The sequence below is a fragment of the Monodelphis domestica genome, chromosome 7 (assembly GCF_027887165.1).
Source record: "Monodelphis domestica isolate mMonDom1 chromosome 7, mMonDom1.pri, whole genome shotgun sequence".
Classification (NCBI taxonomy): domain Eukaryota; kingdom Metazoa; phylum Chordata; class Mammalia; order Didelphimorphia; family Didelphidae; genus Monodelphis; species Monodelphis domestica.
The window spans coordinates 276,100-297,626 of record NC_077233.1 but is presented as its reverse complement, the minus strand read 5'-3'; the positions used below and the strand labels follow the sequence as shown (position 1 = coordinate 297,626).

The 21,527-nt window shown below is 56.2% G+C and overlaps 2 protein-coding genes across 5 annotated transcripts in view; one reads left to right on the top strand and one right to left on the bottom strand.

Moving 5' to 3' along the window:
* The window catches only part of UBP1 (upstream binding protein 1), a 34,252-nt gene extending 29,393 nt beyond the window's left edge, over nucleotides 1-4,859 (top strand). For all 4 annotated transcript variants that reach the window (XM_056803995.1, XM_016424642.2, XM_056803997.1 and 1 more), the window contains 3 exons: nucleotides 2,532-2,674; nucleotides 3,123-3,174; nucleotides 3,485-4,859. In XM_056803995.1, the coding sequence (XP_056659973.1) occupies nucleotides 2,532-2,674; nucleotides 3,123-3,174; nucleotides 3,485-3,522 (233 nt within the window). In that variant the 3' untranslated portion in view covers nucleotides 3,523-4,859. The remainder of the gene's footprint in view (nucleotides 1-2,531; nucleotides 2,675-3,122; nucleotides 3,175-3,484) is intronic.
* Nucleotides 4,860-7,251: 2,392 nt separating this feature from the next.
* On the bottom strand, nucleotides 7,252-19,525 carry HEPACAM2 (HEPACAM family member 2). The gene is made up of 6 exons (XM_007500699.2): nucleotides 19,114-19,525; nucleotides 10,907-11,026; nucleotides 10,801-10,825; nucleotides 10,642-10,712; nucleotides 9,405-9,478; nucleotides 7,252-8,998 (listed from the first exon to the last, which is right to left on the bottom strand). Exons 1-6 carry the CDS (start codon nucleotides 19,511-19,513, stop codon nucleotides 8,885-8,887), a joined length of 804 nt encoding a protein of 267 aa, XP_007500761.2. The 5' UTR covers nucleotides 19,514-19,525; the 3' UTR covers nucleotides 7,252-8,884.
* Between the last annotated feature and the right edge of the window lie 2,002 nt (nucleotides 19,526-21,527).

Below are 21,527 nucleotides of genomic sequence, written 5' to 3'. Positions count from 1 at the left end.
CCCTATTGGATAAGCATCACTGAGGAAGGAAGAGTGGCCATTGACTAGAGCCTTTGGCCACATGCCATAATCTGTTCCAAATGGAATTGGAATCCAAACTAAATATTCCACCTGATGTAGCCCTTGCCTGGCCTCTTACAGTGTGGAGAGGTCGTGACTTTGTCAAATACGGAATGTGGGGCTTTTCCAAAGGATCTAAATAGATTCTTTGGATTCCTTGAAAGTGCAACTGACTAAGAAGAAAAGCAATTGGGGAAAATCCATCAATAAGGATTTGGTATCCAAAATATTTTGTAAATTTGGGGTGCCAAAACCCATTTGTCAGTGGCCAGAGGATTACTGTTGTCTTAATTCAAAGTCCTTTTCGAATATCTGTATCACAGATGTGGAAGGGAGGACATCTTCATCTAGTCCATAGACCCAACCTGATGTCAAAAAAAGTCTGAGTTTATTTTTCATTTCTGAGATCTGGTTGAAGCCATCCAAGCATATGAAGTGCTTACTATGCACCAAGCACAGTTAATCCTGCTTTATCCTCACTGTGGATCTGTGGTATCTGAATGACTTCTTGGCAGCTTGTAATATCTTTTCTTTGGTCTGATAGTTTGTGAATTTGGCTATAACATTCCTGGGTGTTGTCAGTTGGGGATTAAGTATAGGAGGTGATCTGTGGATTCTTTCAATCTCCACTTTTCCCTCTTGTTCTAGAATATTGGGGCAGTTTTCTTGGATAATGTCCTGTTAGTATGATGTCCAGGCTTTTCCTTTTGTCGTGGTCTTTTGGTAGGCCAATGATTCTTAAGTTGTCTCTCCTGGAACGATTTTCTAAATCTCTGTGAATGCGATGCTTCATATTTTCTTCCATTTTTTCATTCTTTTGGTTTTGTTTTATAGTGTCCTGCTGCCTTGTGAGGTCACTTAATTCTAGTTGTATTCTGGTTCTTAAAGACTGGATTTCATCCCCGGCTTTTTGGTCATCCTTCTCCTGGTCTGATTTTCTTTGGTGGTCATCTTTCATCTTCTTTGCCTCATTTTCAAACTGGTTGATTTTGGCTTTCAAGATACTATTTTCTGTTTCCAGATGACATATCTTCGTTTTTAAGTTCTTTTCCCAGTTGTTTTCAGCCTCGCTTAATTGTGTTTTGAATTACATTTTGTCTTCCAAAGCCTGTATCCAATTCACTGGGATTTCTGATTTGATGCTCCCTCTTCCTCTGTTCTGTTTGCTCTTTGTTCATTGCCTGTATACAAACTGTCTATTGTAATTTCTTCTTTTTCTGTTGTTTGCTCATATTCACCCCTTCTTTGCTCCCAGTATTTGTCTGTGCCCTTGCTCCTCTCAGTTTTTTGGTTTTGGGGTTTTCTGTCAGTCTCCCCTCTTGGAGCTTTGTCAGAAGGTCTCTCCCTCCAGTTTGTGGGGGAGGGGTGTTGGAGCTTGGGCTTCCACAACCTCTGAAGACTTTTGATGGGATTAAGTTCAGCTGGTTTGGGCTGGATGTGCTCTGAGGCCAAAACCTCCTGGAAGGCTGGAACAATATGGAGGTTCTCCACAGCTGCCTGCTCTGCGCTCCTTCTCCAGCTCCCTCCCTGCAGTCTGTGTTCCACGCTTTGAGCCTGGCACAGCCCTGCCCCCAGACCAGCACCTTTGCCTGTCCAGAAGTTCCTGCTGCCGCTGGAGGCTCATTGCTCTTGGTGGGCGGGGGGAGGGGTCCTGGGACCTTCCTTCTTGCTTCCCCTTAAACCCGAGACCTACCTTTTGGATTGAGTCCAGCAGGAGGGTTCCTTGGCTCTGCCTCGTTGTTAGGTTTGATTCTCAGTCCCCTGGGAGCATTCGGTTTGTGATCGGTGAGGAAGCGTTTTCAGAGGTCTGAACTTTTGCTGCTTCTACGCCGCCATCTTGACTCTGCCTCCCCTGGGTCCCTTTTTAAATTGTTCTCTCCACCACTCGTGTCTGATCTGGTTGAGCCACCCTCTTGCCTCCCCTCTGGCCCAGGACCCCCCCCAGCTGACTTCAGTCTCTGCTTTCGCTGATCATCTGAATCCCGAGTCTTGCTGGGATTCAAGCTTCCGAGGGTTTCTGTTGCCGGGACTCCCCATTTCCTGCTCCTTCTTTCTCAGGCCAGCTGGGCATCATGTCTTCTGTGTGGGGGAGCCTCACGGCCATGACTCGGGCCTGAGGAGCGCGACCCGAACTCTTGGCCTGGGCTGGCGCTGTTTGTCTTCCTCGGGGGCCTACAGCTAGCTGGGCAGTCCTCGGCTCGTGTGCCCTCCACCCCCCGTCCCTGGGAGCCTCTGTGTAAAGGGTCCCCCCGCCCAGCGAGGGGGAGAGGCTTTCCTCTCCAAGGGGAGGACTGGTCCGGCAGCCCCAGGGAGAGCCTCGGGGACTCGCGCAGGCCACACTCTTCTCCCAGAGCCGACTTGCTTAAATGGGGGGGGACCTTCACCCCGGTGCCTTCTGGCCCCAGCTGCCCAGGTTCTCTGCCCCCGGCCCTCGTGCCCCTCTCCAAGTCTCTTGTTTCTTGTTCTTCCAGTTTATCATGCGATCTACCTGGAAGAGATGGTGGCCTCAGAAGTCACACGGAAACTGGCTTCGGCATTCAATGTCCCTTTGCACCAGATTAACCAGGTTTACAGACAGGGTCCCACCGGTATTCATGTCCTCCTTAGTGACCAGGTAAGGAGCAGAGCCGAGAGGTACTCCCAGCCCATGCAGCAGTGACTCCCCCTTTATGCAGGGCTCAGCTCAGAAGGGGCTTGTTGAGAGACTTGTGAGGGCGGAACCCTCCCTCTGCCGGGTTGGAGCCCCACAATTTCTGGCTTCCTCTTTGCTGCCGAGCTAGGAAGGGCCACGCCGTGAGGGAGTGGGCGGGATCCAGAGAAGGAATTCAGATATCCGAGAAGCCGGGGGGGGGGGTCAGTCTGGGGGCCCCCCTCTGCCGTTCTCGGCACCCTAAAGGGTTTGGAGCCCAGACCGCCCGGGCCGTCTTCCGGCTGAGTGCTGTCCTGGCCCCTCCGGGAGGTTCCACAGGCAGAGGCCCTGCGGCGGCGCCCCGGCTGTGGTTCTGCCTGTGCTGGTGGGCCTCAGAGGTTCGGCCTCCCATAGGTTTGCTCCCTCTTTCCAGGTGGTTCAGAACTTCCAGGACGAGAGTTGCTTCCTCTTTGCCACAGTGAAAGGTACCGTGTGTGCGTGCTGGCCCTGGACGAAGGGGGGGAGGGGGAGCTCTCCTGACTCGCTCTGGCCACCGCTGCTCCCGGGGGGTGCTCGAGAGGACCCGGGAGGGTGTAGGAGCCGCGTCCAGTCGGGCTGGTTGTTCTCCAGCCCTTTCCTCGGGTCTCACAATCTAGCCCGAGGATCTGTCCCCAGACACAAGAGCAGGAGGCCTTGGCGATGGGAGAGCTCCCAGCTAGGAAGGGCCTGCGCTCAGCTTGGCCCCCTCCGCACCGGCGGCGGCCCCCGCACTAACTCCGCTTTTCCATCCCGCAGCGGAAAACGGGGAAGGCTTCCATATCATTCTGAAGTGAAAGCAGCCGCGCGCAGGCCTCGTTTCACCAGGGCCCGACGGCGGACCCGACTCGCCCCCTGCCGCTGTTTCCTCTAGAAAATGCGAGGTGGCCTTGTGGCGCCCTGCCAGGAGGAGGGCCTGCTTCTCGTCACTGCCATCGCCCCCGTCCTCCTGGGAGAGCGCCCGGAGCCACCTCGCTCGCTCCCCTCCGCTGTGTCTGCTTGGAAACGAATGTAGCCCCGCTCGTCCCCTCTGCTGACTTGGGGAGGCCCAGGGCGGGGCGCAATCACGTCGTGAGTCGCTCTGAAGCCTGCCCGGGACTCCGGAAAGCGAGCAGAAATCATGTGTGAGCGCGGGGGCCGCGGCGCAGAACTGGTGGACGGGCTCCCCTTCCCAGCGCCCTCGCTCTGCTTGTGTCCACTTTTCCCGTTTCTCCGTCATTTTACTTCCTTCTTTTAAAAAATTGTTGACGTCTTGGCCTGGACACCAGTAAGGGGCGCAGCGGTGAGCCGGAACGTCTTGTTGGCGACCAGAGCTCGTGACTGGGTGTCCATCGGGGAGGCCGCGTGTGCAGTGTCTGTGCCCAGACTCCTTGGGGCGCTCCCATTGGGTGTGCCCTTCGTCCTACGCCCGACGGGCTCCCCTTGGCTAAAGCGGCCGCGTCGGAGCATTTCCCCCTTAGCCATTTCCGTGGCATCTTTCTGGCCAAACTGCTCAAAAGGCACGTCTGGGATTGTTTTGGAGCTCCTCCGTCACGCCTAGTGTAGTATTACACACTGAAGATACACATGTTGGCTTTTGTCCCATGCATGTATGCATGTCTGTACCCATGTGTGTATTCCTGGGTTTCTGGTGGATAGGGCTGGTTCTGTATCTTCTTTTCCTCACTGGGACGGGTTCTAGCTTTAAAATCTGTTGTGCTTGTGTGGAGACCCCAAGGAGAGCCAACCCCCCTCCCCCAAGGGGTAGACTTTGATTTTTCCCATTGGAGACTTCTCACAACGTCCTTGGGGCCTAGCGGGAGCCTTTACGTGACCAAATACTTCATTGCCTGCTGACCCAGAGCGGGAGGGCAAGCTCGTGGGTCCGCCGCCATCTGGGGCGTCTCCATTTGGACCTCGGCGCACGGAGAACAGCCTGGCAGGCCGCTCTCCTCGGGTTCGAAATGACCCCATCGTTTTGGAGGTGGGGAAGGCGTTCGCTTCTGTCTGTCCGACCTCAGATTCCACAGAGGAAAGTTCTTCGGTTTAGACCCCCGGCCCCTGCAATTCAATGATCACACCAGCAAACGGCTGTTTTAAAGAGTGGGATGTACGCATTTTAGTTTCCTTGTAATAAATGTTTTCTGAACGTTTGGCCCACGTGTCTCTGTTCACGGTGCCCTTGGGGTCCGTCGGCTGGTCTGCCAGCTCTTCCTCCACTTCGGTTTGTGCTGGCTGAGAACTGAACCGTCTGGGGCCTTGGGGCGGGCCCATCACGGAAGCGCCGCTGGGCCTCTTGGACCGGGCCAAGACGGGCAGTTCAGGCAGCCCTCCGTCGCTGGCCGCCTGGGCCCGTTTCCCAGCACTAGGACCCGTCCGTATCTTGAAGCTGACACAACGGAAGAAGGTCCTTGCGCGAGACCCAGCAGTCGCTGCCGGTCATGCGGCTGAGCCCCTAAGTTGTGTCCGTCGATGTCGGCAGCTTTGGCCTCGTTTAGGGCTGCTCGTTTTCTCTGCCAGATGGTAGATGTCTGGGACGAAGCACTAAGGACGCGTGTCCCCCCATCGCCATTCCAACGGGAGAGAGAGAGTTTGGTCACAAGCTTTGCTCAGACATGCGGCCTCCAGGAGAGCCCAGCAACAAGCCTGTGGCCGCCGCCACGTCCGACGGGAGCTCGAGTGGACTCGGTGATGGGGGATGCCTCATAGCATGAACGTGTTGGTCACAGTTTCCATGCTTTTTAAATAAACTTGAACAAAGCGCTGTTCGGTGTTCTCCGTATGGCGTGCGAAGAATACGGAACGAGAATCTCTCTGGATTGTCTAGCCTTCCCGGAAAGGTGGATTTGGTGTTCTTGAGGGGACCCGGCGGGACAAGGGCTGACGTGGTCCACAGACCGCGTTTGGCCTTGTTCTTCATCTCAATGGCAATGATTCAAGAAGTGAAAATGGACGACTTGTTTTTTTACATTAACTTCACAGTATTTGCAGGTGACGACAAACCCGTGTTAATGAGTTGGGGCAAGACCACTCTCCGGGCCTGGAATCGCCCACAAGGCAGAATTGGCCGCCGCCTCTCCCCACTGTTCTGCCATGAAGGGACCCACTGGAGGATGAGCTGAGCCGCACCAAGGGCCTTCAGGCACGTCCTCGGCAGCAAACAGACAAGTGCAAAAGGCTTGTTGGAGCCCCGCAGTGGCAGAAGCCAGGAAGAGGAATGGGAGCCTTCTCTTCCCCACAATGACCATACCTTGAAGCCCTTGACAGCTGCCTGCCCACCCTAGCAGGATCCTGAGACTTTCCTGGGTTCAAACACAATTTGTTCACAGCATCAGAGCTAGAAAAAGAATGTACGCAGGCAGAAATCCTGTAAGACACCTAGTCATGCAGTGGGAAGAAGGCTGAGCTGGAACCAGAGCACGCGGGATCCAAACCCAGCACGAGTCTCTTCCCCATGCGCCCATTTCCTCATCTGTACACCGAGGCTTGGACTACATGACCTGTAAAGGCTTCTCTGGGTCCTGTGTCACCAGGGAGCAGCCGCCAGTGAAGGGAAACCGGGCATGAACGATGAGTCCAAATTTGCTTTTATTCACAGAGATCCCGACAAGCACCTAAAATTTGATGGTAAAAAAAGCGAAAACTTGGAGAAACCCACGCTGCCCTTCATTCTCACCAATGCGAGCATTTTTGTCACTGGCCTCTTACCCAACAAAGAAGCTTTCGAATCCAAAAGGTTGCTGGCAGTTCCAGGATGACTTCAAATGGAAACTACATCAAGTTCCATCAGGAGAGACGGAAAGTAATTTTAGCAGACTTTGTCCAAAGTCGGCACCATTTCCCAGCCTGTCTATACATACATGTCATGTATGTTGATCTAGTATTTAGTAGGCTATCGTCATGACAGTCGCGTGTCCACAGGACGACAGGCCAGGCTACCACGTCTTCCGAAGCCATGTTACCGTTTCCGTTTCCTTCAGACTAGGCAACATGGAACACGGAATGCCTGGAGCCAGCAACGTTATGGATGCAATCCAACTCCGCTCTGCACAGTCAGACCTTTGGGCAAACATCCGTTTGTCCTGGGCAGGCCAATCCAATAGAGTGGACATGGCGGTCCTATCTCAACTTACCCGTTTGGTGCCAGACCAATCAAACGATTCAAGCTCGTCTGAAGGACAAAAGGCTGAGAATATCGAGGGAATCCATGGAAAAGGTTTTTGGTGGGTTGGCTGGTTGTTTTGAAGAAAGGCGGCCTGACGAGCAACAAACTACACTCTGGAGTAGTCAAAAGAAGCTGGTCCGAAGAACTAGAGTTGAGGATCCACGAAATGAAGGAGCCAGTCAACACCTGCTAGTTGCTGGTTTAGTATCTGATTAGTTGACTTGGCCGCTCCGTGTTGGATAAGCCCAGAGATCTACGCTTTGGGGGAGGAGCTCACTATTTCACAAACATTGCAGAGAGTGCGATGGACCAGCATCTCACACGATATTTGATGTGGAAACACAGGGCGACGCCGTAAACAAATGAGGGGAGCAAAGAAACGTTTGCCTGGCAGGCTTCGTGGATAAGAGAATGATTTATGGTCAAATAAGTCAGAATTGTGAAAAAGGAAGTCAAGAATTGAAATGTTTCTGAACAAAAACAATGCAGTCATGATTAGAAGGGAAACCACGAATTTGGGAAAACCTTGAAGCAAGTATCTGACAAAACAGCTCTCAACTGTATCGAAAACTGGGTAAATTCTGTAAGACTACAAAGCATCCCCCAACTTAGCAATGGTCAAAGGATTACATATTCATGTGGGCAGTTCTCAGAGGAAGAAATTTAAAGTTAAACCAGTGCTGCAAAGAACAAGTGAAGACCACTCTGCGATGACCCCCTCGCGCCTAGCAGGCTGACCAGCGGGGAGGTCGGGGCACGCCTGTGCTGCTGAACTGAGCACTGATACGTCCATTCAGGAGAGCCATGTGGAAGCCGACGCCGAGGATCGCCCGCCTCTGCCTGCCCTTGGACCGAGCGACGGCCCCAAAACACGTTCAGCGACGCCACGAATTGGAAACTGCAGAAGGAAGGGAGTGGAACCAGGAGAACAATAGATGTCGACCAGCAACAGGGGAAGAGCCAAAGGACCCTCCGCGCAGCAGGCCTCCGAGATGGCCGCGAGAGGAAGGTGGCCTGCTGGAGTCGGAGGCGGATGGAGACGTGCCGTCTGCGCTGTTTTCTGTTGAGAGGTGGGCCTGGCCGCACAGGGCGCAGAGGGCCTGCAGCAGGCCATTCACTGCCTGCAGGGGAGTAGAAGGGGAGACAACCTCCATTCTAAAGGGTCCAAAAGCAGTTGTTTTGCGTGGAACCGCGAAAAAAGGGGCATGTTGGGAAAATGAACGCACTGAAGTCAACGTTCAGATCATCTATTTTTTAGTGGTGCAAGAAGGGGACGGCGAGCTGGGCCTGCAGATGGGAAATGCTGGATTCAAATCTGCCCTCTGAGCCTGGCTTGGCTGTGTGACCCTGGACAAGTCACTTCCCCGCCTGCTCCTTGGTCTATCCCGTAGGGCTCTTCTGCCTTGGAACCAGCCCCTTGCCGCCTTCTGATGAATTCTCGGAGGGATGCCGCCTCCTCACCGCATTCCCCCTCAGGACCGTCTTCGGTGCCGCGTCCGGCCCTTGGCTCGTTTGTGCGGACAAGCCTCGCGGCCGTCTTCATTTCCCAGCCCCGCAGACGGGCTCTCCTCCTGGCCGGGGCGCCCTCCCTCGGAGGCTTCTTGCCTGACATCCGCGCCAGTCCCTGGAGGGAATCGGAGGCCGTCGGGACGTCCACAACCTTGCGGGCCGCAGGAACTGCCTCTTGGGGATGAGCGGGACAAGGGGAGACGGGCACGTGGGGCGGCGGTCGGGGGGACAGAAAGGGCTGCTGGGAAGGAAGGACGGGGTCCTGCCCATCCCCCTTGGAGGGGCCCCCAGCATGGTCCCAGCTTCTCCCCGTAGCGGCGGGCGCCATGCTTGGCTCTGTGGCCCCATCGCAGGATGCTGCACGTGATCAGGAAGGGGTTACACTGGCGGGGCTGCCCAGGAAGGAGACGAGCGGCCTGTGCCGCCTCCACCATCGAGGCCCGAAAGCCCTGCCGCGCCGCCACGGAGGGGCGTGTCGGGGCGGGCGACGGCTTCTGGCGCTCGGCTCACACTTCCTCTGCTCGGCCGCGCTGCTCCTGCCCAGGGATGTGCCTGATCACTTCGTAGATGGTGCCACGGACCTCCTGCCCGGGCCCCTGCTCCGAGCCCCCGCCGGGCATCTGCAAGAGGCAGGAAGCCCAAGCAAGTGGCCAGGGAGACCCGGCCCAGCCCCTCGCTGCCTTCTGGGGTTCTAGCAAGGACTTGGGAGCCTTCCCCCCACTTCCCACTCAAGCCTCTCTGCCTGAGCCTAGCTGCTGCTCCTCCTCTCTCCTTCCTCTTCCTCCTTCCTCGTTCCTCCTTCCTCCCTTCTTCCTCTCTCTTTCCTCCTTCCTCCTTCCTCTTCCTCCTTCCTCTTCCTCGTTCCTCCTCCTTCCTCCCTTCTTCCTCTCTCTTTCCTCCTTCCTCTTCCTCCTTCCTCTTCCTCGTTCCTCCTCCTTCCTCCCTTCTTCCTCTCTCTTTCCTCCCCCTCCTCCCTCCTCTCTTCTTGCTCCCCCCTCCCCCTCCTCCTCCCCTCCCCACACACACCCTGGGGACGGTGGCCGGCTCTGGGAAGGTGACAAACTCGTAGATCCCAAAGTCGTCCGGGGCATCTTCGTGGCCTGAAAGAGAGGTTGCAGCGTCTCCCAGACAATCTAACAAGCACCCATTAAGTCCCTGCTGTATGCAGGGTGCCACAGGGAGCTTCCGTTCTACTGGAGCCAGCCCTCTGGGCAGAGGTTGGTGGGGAGGAGAGAGCACAAACAGCATCAGAAAGTCGGTCAGTTATCAAGCGCCTCCTGTGCCCCTGTGGCTGGGGACAGGAAGACAAAACCCGGCAGTTTGCTCTTTGCAGCTGCTATGGATGAAGGGCCGCATGGCCTGGGTTCAAATCCTGCCCCTTCTCGGGGAGGGCCCGTCTCTGCTCTCAGGTGGGGATCCCCATGGAGGCTCTGTGGAGCCCATCCATCAACGTGCATCAAACAAACAAGGAGGGTTTGGGGGACCAGGTGGGGACAGCCCGTGCAAAGGTCTGGCAGTGGGAGATGGCGCCTCGTGTATGGAGGAGGCGGAGCCGGGGGCGGCCAGTCTTCCTGGGGCAGTGGAGGTCCCTGAGGGGAGCTGGCGGGTGGGAGCAGAGGAGGGCGTCGGCTGGGCCTGAAGGGGCCAGGAGGCAGGGAGGCCCCGGGCCGAGGAAAGGGGGGGCCCGGCCGGGATTCGGCCTCTGGTGGGCGGCAGAGCAGAGGACGGCCCAACGGGCTGGTGCGGGAGCAGGCCTGGGCTTGGGCCTCCCAGGGCCGGGGAGACATTTGTAGTGGCAGCCGGGAGGACCAAACACCCACAGGATCTCGAGGAAGTGTATGGGGGGTCCGAGGGAGTCCAAGCCCCCCTCCCCCACCCCAAGAGCAGGGGGCGCGGGAGCCTCCTGTGGAGGCGGGGGAGGTGCTGGACAGGCTGCGGGATGGGCAGCAGGAGGGCGGGGCTCCCCCTCTCAGGCCCTCTGGTGGTCACTCCTCTGGGTACCCGCTGACCATCCAGCCCTCTGGGAGCCCCCACAGGGAGGAGCCATTCCATTCCACGCCTTGCACACAGTAGGTGCTTAATAAATGCTGAATCAGAAAAGGCCCCCCGACGGGGAATCCCCCGGGCGGTCCCGTCCTGAGTCTCTGCTGCCCAGTGATGCCTTCATGAGGGTGGCTCCGAGGCTGCCCCCCTCCCTAGGGTGCCCCCGGACACTGGCCAGCCTGGAGCCCCTCCTTCCCTCCCCCCGAGGCCCAGAACAAACCCGAGCAGCTGCGGCGCGGCCCTCGCGGGTCCCCTGAACGCGTCTGCGCTGCCCGATACTCGGCGTCTGGCCTGGAGGAGAGACGGAGCCGCTGACCGGCCGGGCCGCGAGAGACCCAGCAGGCCGTCGGGGCCGCAGCGCCCGCCCGCGAGCCCTTACCTGCCGCCCAGCCGCCGGCCCGAGTCTGCAAAGGGGAGAAAGAAGCGCCGATGAGCGAGCGGCCGACAGCCGGCCGAGGGGAGGCCGAGGGACGCGCCGGGCCTACCTGTGTGCGGCCGCCACTTCTGCCACGCCAAGAGCAGGCTCACGGCGACGATCAGGAACAGCGAGAGGCCCGTCAGGACGGCCAGCGAGGACGTGCCTTTGCCCGAGATCTTCTCCAGACCTGCGGAGAGAGGTCTGAGGGGTGAGGGCGGGGGGGCCGGGCAGTGCCAGCCTCTAGAGGGCAGGGGGGGCCGGGCAGTGCCAGCCTCTAGAGGGCGTGGGGACCGGGCAGTGCCAACCTCAGGGGAGGCTAGGCAGTGCCAGCCTCTAGAGGGCGAGGGGGCCGGGCAGTGCCAACCTCAGGGGGGGCCGGGCAGTGCCAGCCTCTAGAGGGCGTGGGGACCGGGCAGTGCCAACCTCAGGGGAGGCCAGGCAGTGCCAGCCTCTAGAGGGCAAGGGGGATGAGGGGGCCGGGCAGTGCCAGCCTCTAGAGGGCGTGGGGGCCGGGCAGTGCCAGCCTCTAGAGGGCGAGGGGGATGAGAGGGGCAGCTGCAGGGGGCCAGGCAGTGCCAGCCTCTAGAGGGCGAGGGGGCCGGGCAGTGCCAACCTCAGGGGGGGCCGGGCAGTGCCAGCCTCTAGAGGGCGAGGGGGATGAGGGGGCCGGGCAGTGCCAGCCTCTAGAGGGCGTGGGGGCCGGGCAGTGCCAGCCTCTAGAGGGCGAGGGGGATGAGAGGGGCAGCTGCAGGGGGCCAGGCAGTGCCAGCCTCTAGAGGGCGAGGGTGCCGGGCAGTGCCAGCCTCTAGAGGGCGAGGGGGCCGGGCAGTGCCAGCCTCGAGGGGGCCAGGCTGGGCTGGCTCTGGCCGAGTCCCTGTCCGAGGACTTGGGAAGGAGGGAACAGCTCCTCTCCACTGGCCTGGGCCTCGCCCTGAGGCTCGCTTGGTGCCTGGAGGAGGCTCAGGATGCTGAGAGAGGGAAGAGGGTTTCCATGGCGACTCCAGGCCCCGCCCAGGCTCCCAGATGCTGCCTGGCCCGCGAGTCCCTCCGAAGCTTGGCTGACAGGCAGCTGCTGCGGGTGGTCAGAGAGCCGCCAACAGTGCGTCCCTTTGGGAGGCCGGAACGCTGCGCGATGGGGGGGGGCCCCCGCAGGAGGGGGGCGGCCGGCCGGGCGCACCTGCTGTCCTTGTTTACAGTCCTCACAGCTGGCTGCTCCGGGCACAAGTCAAACCGGAAGCCTCTGGCTAAACATTAATGGAGAAGCGGCGGCTGCGGCGGCCTCCTGGCGGGCTCCTTTTCCTCAGAACCGGCCTTTGACCGCACAGAAGCAAGCGGGGCCGCCGGGGATCCCCGAGCAGAGCCTCTGCCCGGCCTGCTTGTCCAGCTTGTGCCGGGAGCCCCGCCCCCAGCTGGAGAACAGGGTCCGCCACGGGGGGCCATCTGGGGGGGGGGGGGCTGAGGAGCCGCAGATGGCGGGAGGATGGCCAAAGCCTGGAGGGGGGCCCTCGGCGCAGCTCCGGTCCCAGAGGGCAGTCGGGGGCAGCTTCAGGGATGCCTCTCTGGGCCTTGCACGGGCCTCCCGCTCTGGGACACCCTCGCCAAGGGCCGGAGGGCCAGCCTGGCTCCTCCGCGGCCGGCAAAGGCTCTTCCAGCTCTGAAACTGACTCCAGGCCGCACCATCCTCTCGCCTCTGAAAGGCCGGGTCCGAGGAGGCCTCTGGCAGGCCTGCGGGTGCTCCAGAGGGGGGGCGTCCCAGTATCCTCCACTCAAGGCCTGCAGGGAGGGGTTGCGAGGGAGGGGGCAAGGAGCCCCCCCCCCCCAAGAGGTCCACAGGACTCGCCCGAGTCAAAGCTCCTTCTCTGGAGGCAGCAGAACCCCTGCTTGGGGATCGAGGAGGGCCTGATTTGTCTCCGGACGGCTTGGGAGGCCCCTCCTAACCCTGCCATGCTCAGCTGCCCTTCCTCCGTGCCAATGCCCCTCGCAGGAGGCCCCGCCCAACCCTCCCGGCCCAACTCCTTCCCACATCCTATATCGTCCCCTCCTGCCGCCTCCCAGGGCCCTCAGGCCACCTCCACAGTTTCGGCTGCACCCTCACACCCTCCCTGTGGATGTGTTCTTCCTCCACCACAGCCTGCTCCCTCCCTCCTCCCAGGGCTCCTGCTGGTCCATGGGCATTCTGCCAGCGAGGCTCTGCACACCACCAGCTCAACGTGTTCGCTGCCCGGCTGAGCACTTCTCTCTTCCCCAGCTGCTGCCCTCAGGCTGAGGCCCCCTGAAAAGCCCGCCCAAGCCGCCTCAACTCCCCAGAAATGGCCACCCTCTTGGCCCGGCCGTCACCTGCCCACATGCCGCCGCCGGCGTCGGAGGTTCCAAAGTCCTTCATGTGCCCTCTCGTCCTTGCCAGCACTCCATTGCTCAGTTCTCTCCCGGCGCTGCCACTCCTCAGCCCCTTGACTCCTCGGGGAGCCAGTTCAGCCCCAAGCTGGCCCCTGAGCGCACAGGACACCCATCCACGCCTCAGCTGGGGTCACTCAGTTCAGAGAATCCCAAAGTTTCAGAAACATCTAGTCCAACTTGGCCCTCCAAAAGCGTCCCACCAACAAATGGCCCTCCAGCGTTTACTTAGATACCTGTGAGGACGGGGCCCTCACCACTTCTCAAGACATGCAGCTCATTCCTTTTGGGGATGGCTCAAGATAAATCAGGGCAACTTCCTCACATCGGTCCTGATTGCACCGTTTGGGAGCCAAATGGCACAAGGCTAATCCATTTCCCATGAGACAGACAGCTCTTATGCCCCTGCAGGACTTGCCAGAAACGGCAGACTGTTCTCAGAGGCAGAATGATCATTTGGCAACTCTTTCAACTGAGAGAGTTAGAACTCAATAGGGCTTTTTAAAGAACAGCATGTAATCGTCAAACCACAGGCCAGTGAACTTTACACCAGTTACCCGCAAGACTGCAGAATGTGTTTTCAAAGGGATGGTCTGTGAGTAGTATTTAGAAAAGGAAGCAGTGATCCCAAGAACTAGCATAGCTCAGCCAGAACAGGTGGTGCCCTACTAGCCAGCTTTTCTTTTAGGAAAGTATTACTAGACTGAGATCAGGGAAATGTATGCACATGGCATGCTCAGATTTTAGCAAAGCAGGCAACCAAATCTCTGCTTTTCAGGGTGAGTGAAGAGGCTCATCCCAAGGGTCCTAACTTGGTGTGCAGAGCAGGGGTGCTGTAGGACTAGCATACCCAGAGTTTAGCAAAGCCTTTGACAATCTATCTCAGAGGGATGTGCAAAGATGGTAGAGCAATCCATGAGACTGCCTAGCTTTCCAAATCCCCACCCCTGCAACAATCAGAAATGATGAACAGTGAACATCCTAATGCAAACACCAACATGGATATAGATTTTGATCAAGGACACGTAATACTGTGAATTTTAAAATCTCCATCTTGCCTGATCTTGCACCCAAAATTGTGCACACCCATACTACACGGGCATGTGCTAGTCAATGACAAATCAGAAATAACTAACTGCCCACCTGCGCTGTCCTAAGCCAAGCTTGAGCCACCATTGGCACTTGTGAGGCACAGGAAGTGACGGAGAAAGGAGCCTCTGAAATTCGCTCACTTCCTATGGACAGGGCTAGACGCCAGTTGGTGTGAGGAGCTTGAACAGGGAGGAGGCCCGCAGACAGCTTCCCTTCAGATCGGTCAAGTGAGTCAAGGACTGATTCCTTCCACTTTGGCCCTTTGGGCCTAAACTCCCTCTGCCTTGGTCAGAGGTTGAGTAACCCCTTTCCTTTTTCTCCTCTCTCCTCTCCCTCTCCTTTTCCCTACTCCCATTGTGATTAAACCTCATAAACTCCATTCTGACTTGAGTGTTTCATTTTAGGAATTTCATAAGTAAATTCCTTGGCGGCCATAGTTTTAATATAACAATCTTTAAAGGTAATATTTTAACCATAACAATACCCAGTGAAATTGTGTGTCAGCTACAGGAAGGGGTGGGGGGAGGGGAGGGAGGGAAAGAATGTGATTCTTGTAACCAAGAAATAATGTTCTAAATTGACTAAATTGATTTTTTAAAAATGATAAACAGAATCAATGCTAAAACTGGAAAAGCTAGAGAAGAGTCAGAAGTGTCCCCATATCCTGGGAACAGAGTCTAATTCAAGCATCAAACTAACAAGTAAGTCTATTGGTTTGGCCACCAAAATTTGAGGGGAAAAAAGAGAATAAGCCAAAGATATACAACCCAACTATGGATAGAAGATTTGAATTCAAATTCAAAGGACAGTGAAGTTAAAACATCAAGTGATCACAAGCCCAAAAAGAGTTTTTGAAAGAGCTTTAAAAAGACCTCAAAAAACAAATGAGAGAGGTTGAGGAAAAACTAGGGGAAAAAATAAGAGCAATGCAGGAAAATCAAGAAAATAATGAAATTTGTCCAAATGGAAAAAAAGAAATCCAGAAACTCATGAAAGAAAATAATGTATTAAGAACTTGAATTGGACAAGGGGAAGCTAAGGATTTTCTAGGACAACAAGAAATAACAAAACAAAATCAAAAGAATGAACTAATAGAAGAGAACTTGAAACATTCCAAAAACAACTGACCTAGAAAATAGATTGAGGAGGCATAATACTAAAATTGTTAAGACTCCTGGAAAGTTACAATCAAAAAAAGTTTAGATACCATACTCCAATAAGTCATTAAGGAAAATTGCCTGGAAGTTCTAGAACTAGAGAGCAAGAAATTGAAAGAATTTAGAGGTAGAGATAGAGTTATCAAAGAGACTCCAAGATGAAAATGCATAGGGACATCATTGCTGTAACTCCCAGGTTAGGTAGAAAATACGACAAGCAACAAGAAAAAAATAATTTAAGCACTTGGAACTACAGTCAAAATAACACAAGACTTAGCAGCTTTTACCTTAAAAGAATGAAGGGTCTGGAATGCAATATTTCAAAGAGCAAAGTGGCTGGGTTTACAAACCAAGAATGACACACCCAGCAAAAGCTGAGCATAATTACACGAAGGAAAGAAATACCTAACGAAAGGAGTTCCAACTCCACTTGGAGAAAAACCAGAACTCAGTAGAAAACTTGATCCACAAGAATCATAAGCAGGTACACAGGGCAGATCTATTATAAGAGACCCAAGGGTCAAATTGTTTGCTTCATACGGGAGAAAAGGTCAACTATAACCCTTAAGAATGACATCATTATTTGGGTAGTTTGAAAAAGTATTTATAGGTAGATGACTTGAGGCCAAGTTGAATATAATGGAATGAGCTAAAAATTTCAATAAAATAGAGAAGGGAGAGACAAAATTGAACCATTATCTCATACAAAATTAAGAATAACATAAGTGGAAGAAGTGTCACAGTAAAAGGAGGAAGGGGAAGAGGGCTGGTACTACTTGAAACCTACACTTCTTAGATCTGACATGTGTCTTCTTACCATATGGAGAAATAGGAGGGTCAGGGGATAGAATAAGGGAGGGACTAAGGAAAGAGCATGTAGTTTAAGAGAAGAGAGGGCAAGGGGGTAAGGAAAGGGAGAGCGTCCTAGAAAAGAGTAGAAGAATATCAAGAGATCAGAGGGCAAGGTAAGGGGATGAGGGAGGCTCTTGGGATAAAGGAGGGATTGAAAAAGCATTTTCCAATGAACTCATTTTGAATGTTTTTCCATGCTTACATGATTCATGTTCTTTCAAAGAGAACATTTCAGAAGGGAATTCCTATCAAGGAAGAAAAGGGCCGGGTGAGGGAATAAGGGAGGTGTTTCTGGAAGTGGGGCTTGAATAAGAACTGGGAGGGAAGGGACAAGGGAGGGACTCTTAGGTGACTTGATTTAGAGGGCAAAGGGACAGAGTAAGGGAGGAGTTCTACAAAGGGGCGTGAATTGGACAGTAGTGGACAAGTGGAAGAAATTGGATGTCTGAGGAGGGAAACAGCAAAAGCTGAAGATGGGCTGGACAAACAGGGAAGAACAGAAAAGGGAAACAGACTGCTACTAATTAGAACTTTGAATGGGAAGGGATGGAAATGGATAGCAGAATGGATCAAACACACAAACTTGGCAATATGCTGTTTACAAGAAGCCACTGAAAACTGAGAGACAGACATCAGTAGGAACTAAAGGGCTGGAGCAGAGTATACTCCACTTTAGATGATACAAAGGAAGCAGAGGTAGCAATCATGAGCTCCGACAAAATTAAGCTAAAATCAATATCAAAAGAGCTATATAGGGAAACTCTATTATTTTAAAAGCTACCAGAGACAATGTATCAACACGAAGCCTATTGGCACCAAAGTTACAGCATGCAATTTCTGAAAGGAAAAGCTAAATGAACTACAGATGGAAATAGGCAACAAAACAATCGTAGTAGGAGACCTCAACCTTCCTCTCTCAGAACTAGGCAAATCTAGCCAAAAAATAAGAAAGTCAAGGAGATGAATAGAATCTTGCATAATGAAATATGCTGCCATATGGAGAGAACTGAACAAGAATAGGAAGCAGTATACCTTTTTCTCAGTGGCATGTCCAGATAGCAGGGCACAAAATGATTATAGTCAAACGTCACAAAGCAGAAATATTAAATGCATTCTTTTAAGACAATAATGCAATAAAAACTGCACAGTATGAAAACACAAACTCAAAATTAATTGGAGACTAAATAACTAAAACTTTAAAGAAAGAGGGCATTAAGGAACAAGTCATAGAAACAATCAATTTCATTAGAGAATAATAATGACACAAGATCCCCAAACCTGTGGGATACGGCAAAAGCAGTAGTCAAAGGAAAATGGATGCTTCTAAATGCTTATGCTAATAAGGTAGAGAAAAAAACAGATCAATGAACTGGGAATGTCATTAAAAAACTAGAAAAAGAACAATTTTGAAATCTCCAACTAAGCACCAAAATAGAAATTCTAAAAACATGGGAGGTCCATAAAATTGAAAGTACAAAACCACTGAATTAATAAATAAATCTAGGAGACAGTTTTGTGAGGAAATCAAGAAATCCAATTTTTAAAAGAGAATCACAAGCATTATCGATGAGGGGGGCAAATGAACCACCCGTGAAAAGAAAATCAAAGCCACTATTTGGGGTTATTTTGCTCAATTCTAGGCTAATACACTTAAACAATGTAAGTGAAATGGGGAATGCTTACCAAAAAATAAGCTGCCCAGGCGATCAGAGAAGGAAGTAGAATACTGAAATACATCTATTTTAGAAACAGAAATTAAACAGGCCATCAATGGACTTCCTAAAAAAAGCATCAGGACCAGATGGACTTCCAAGGGAATTGTAGCAAGCGTTTACTTGTACTAATCACAACAGGTAAAGAAAGGGTCCTCCCGAACTCCTTTAAGGAAACAAATGGGACGGAGACCTCAGCCAGGAAGAGCAAAAGCAGAGAAGAAACTGGAGGCCCAAATCCTCAAGAAAACAGCGGCTGGGCGATCCCGACGATCCGTCCCAAGGATCGTCGGCTGGGACCCGCTGGAGTCATAGCAGGAGTGCAGGTTTCAGCGATGGAAAACTCTCCGAGGAACTGCTCACACTCACCACCAAAGTCATAGAAACCCCCCGAAGACTGAGAGAAGGCAACGCCTGTCACCAGAAATGGAATTTCCTCCTAGAAAGCGTCGGTGACCCGGCCCGGCCCCGGAGGTCAGGAGAGGCCAAGGAGGCCCTCGGCCCCCCAGGGCTGTTTAACGTGGCATTGGGCAGCGGATCTCCTGCTGGTCTTGGGGACAAGATGGAGGACGCAGGGGAAGAGCGAGTACCAGGAGGCAGGATGGGGACGGGCTGAATGGTGGGACCCAAAGAGATGCCGATCAATCCTTCCTGCAGCCTCCTCCCGAGCACGAGCGTGAGAAGGGGCTCCTGCAGGTAGGGAGCCCCAGCATGGGAGCTGCCTCTCCACCCCCCCACAATGGGATGCAGCCACTTGGGCGTCTGAGGGAGTCGCTTCAGGCGGGTCTGGGGGGCCTGGAGCTCGGCTGGGGCCCCTCGGCTGCCCAGTAGCGGAGCTGGAACTTGGCTCGGGTCTCCCTGGCTTCAAGCCCGGCCCATCGCTCCGAGCCCAGCTCCGGAAAAGCCTAGAGATGGAGCGGGAAGTGCCCGGCGTGCTCGATCGAGCTTCGGCAAAGGGGCGACGCCGGCGGATCCGAGTTTGGATCCCTTCTCGCCGTCTGCTCCCTGCAGCCCGCGACGGCGAGCGCCTGGTCAGAGTGGCCCCCTGGGACGTGGCGGGCTCTTACCCAGAGACGTGATGACCACCGTGACGCGGGCCTCCCCTCGCCTCCCCGTGACGTTGTTGTAGGCGCAGCACACGTAGTCCGTGCTCCGGCCCAGGCTTCCCGGCGCCACCTCCAGCCGGGGGCCGTGTTCGATCACCTGCGTGGAGTTGTCGCCCCGCCGCATCCACGAGTAGACGTTGGGGGGGTTCGAGTCCGCAGAGCAGTCGAAGCGGACGGCCTCCCCCGGGCCCACGGTGAAGACGGCCCCCACTCGCAGGCCTCTGTCCGAATGGACGGCCAGGCCATAAGGCCCGTCTGCACGGGAGGGAAAGGCAATGGGGCGACGGCTCAGCGGAGGGACTATGGCAGGCTGGGAGTCGGGGCCCCCCAGGCTCCTGAGCCAACGTGCCCCTTGGAGCATCCCTGGCCGGGCTCCCCCTGCCTTCCCCTGGCCGAGGCGCCCCTCTGCCCAGCCCTCTGCCCAGCCCTCGGCCCAGCCCTCGGCCCACCCCTCTGCCCAGCCCTCTGCCCACCCTCGGCCCACCCCTCTGCCCAGCCCTCTGCCCACCCCTCGGCCCACCCCTCTGCCCAGCCCTCTGCCCACCCCTCTGCCCAGCCCTCTGCCCAGCCCTCGGCCCAGCCCTCGGCCCACCCCTCTGCCCAGCCCTCTGCCCACCCCTCGGCCCACCCCTCTGCCCAGCCCTCTGCCCACCCCTCGGCCCACCCCTCTGCCCAGCCCTCTGCCCACCCCTCTGCCCAGCCCTCTGCCCAGCCCTCTGCCCACCCCTCAGCCCACCCCTCTGCCCAGCCCTCTGCCCAGCCCTCTGCCCACCCCTCGGCCCACCCCTCTGCCCAGCCCTCTGCCCACCCCTCGGCCCACCCCTCTGCCCAGCCCTCGGCCCAGCCCTCTGCCCACCCCTCTGCCCAGCCCTCTGCCCACCCCTCGGCCCAGCCCTCTGCCCACCCCTCTGCCCACCCCTCGGCCCACCCCTCTGCCCAGCCCTCGGCCCAGCCCTCTGCCCACCCCTCTGCCCAGCCCTCTGCCCAGCCCTCGGCCCAGCCCTCGGCCCACCCCTCTGCCCAGCCCTCGGCCCAGCCCTCGGCCCACCCCTCTGCCCACCCCTCTGCCCAGCCCTCGGCCCACCCCTCTGCCCAGCCCTCGGCCCAGCCCTCGCCCACATAAGCAGTTCCCCTTCATGCCCGTCTCCTAGAAGAGCCAGTTGGCCCTGTTGGGCTCCGTCGCTGTCTGAGGAGAGGAAGCCCCTCCCGTCTGACCAAGCCCCAAATTTGAAACTGGGGCTCTTCCGGGGCCCCCCAGAGCCGTACCCAGAAGTGGAGCCGGAGAGGCCGAGGGAGTCAATGCTCGGGAATGGCCCCGGGCTCCGCTTCCTGCCCTTCCCGTGGCGCTTCCTCTGCGCCCGTCACATTCACAAAGAGGATCCCGTCTGACCCTCACAAAAACCGTGGGAGGGGCAGGGGGTGGGGGCGGCGTGCTCTTACTGGACCCATTTTACACTCAAGGAAACCGAGAGGAAGTGACTTGGCCAGGGTCACACAGCCAGGAAGCCTCTGAGGCCCCCGCACCCCCGAGAGCCACAAATGGCGACCCCACGTGCTCCCTGAGCTCCGGGCTCCAGGGGAGAAGCAGGGCCGAGCAGGGCGACCCTCCGGGAAACTGAGGCTCGGCACCGGCCCTGCCCGTTGCTAAAGGAGGGGCCCGTCCAGCTGGCCCGAGATCGCGGCCCAACTGCCTGTCCTCTCGGGGCCGGGCCCCTCGCAGGCCCCTCTGTGCGGGCGCAGCAGGGTCTCTGAGGCAGCAGAGTCCCCCCAGACACGAGCCCAGAGGAGGCGGCAGGAGGCGGCCCGGACGTGGAATGGGGAGGAAGCCCAGCAACGTCTCTGCTCGAAGACGCCGCAGGGGGCAGAAGTGCCCACTGGCCGCGCCGCCCGTCCATCCCTCGGACGCTCCCCTCCACGGCCCCTCTGGCCTAGCCCTGCTGGCATCCGGGGGGCGGGCAAAAGAGGGGGCAGCGGTGCCCGCCTGGGGACGGCCACATCCCAAATCCCCTTCCAGCAGTGGGGGCCAACCACGGGAGTCCTCCCAGGTCAGGGAAGTTTGGGATCAGTGAAGGTAAAATGGGCCCAAAATGAGGAGGAGGAGGAAGAGGAGGAGAAGGGGAGGAGGATGAAGAGGAGGAAGAGGAGGAAGAGGAGGAAGAGGAGGAGGAGGAGGAGAAGGGGAGGAGGATGAAGAGGAGGAAGAGGAGGAAGAGGAGGAAGAGGAGGAGGATGAGGAGGAAGAGGAGGAGGAGGAGGAGGAGGAGGAGGAGGATGAAGAGGAGGAGGATGAAGAGGAGGAGGATGAAGAAGAGGAGAAGGGGAGGAGGAGGAGGAAGAGGAGGAGGAGGAAGAGGAAGAGGAGGAAGAGGAAGAAG

Coding starts and splice junctions, on each gene's coding strand:
- HEPACAM2 (XM_007500699.2), bottom strand. CDS start 19,513: ATGCTCCAAGGGGCACGTTGGCTCAGGAGCCTGGGGGGCCCCGACTCC. Junction 11,027..19,113: donor GGTGGTCATCACGTCTCTGG/GTAAGAGCCCGC, acceptor CTCTCTCCGCAG/GTCTGGAGAAGATCTCGGGC. Junction 10,713..10,800: donor GGCCGGCGGCTGGGCGGCAG/GTAAGGGCTCGC, acceptor TCTCTCCTCCAG/GCCAGACGCCGAGTATCGGG.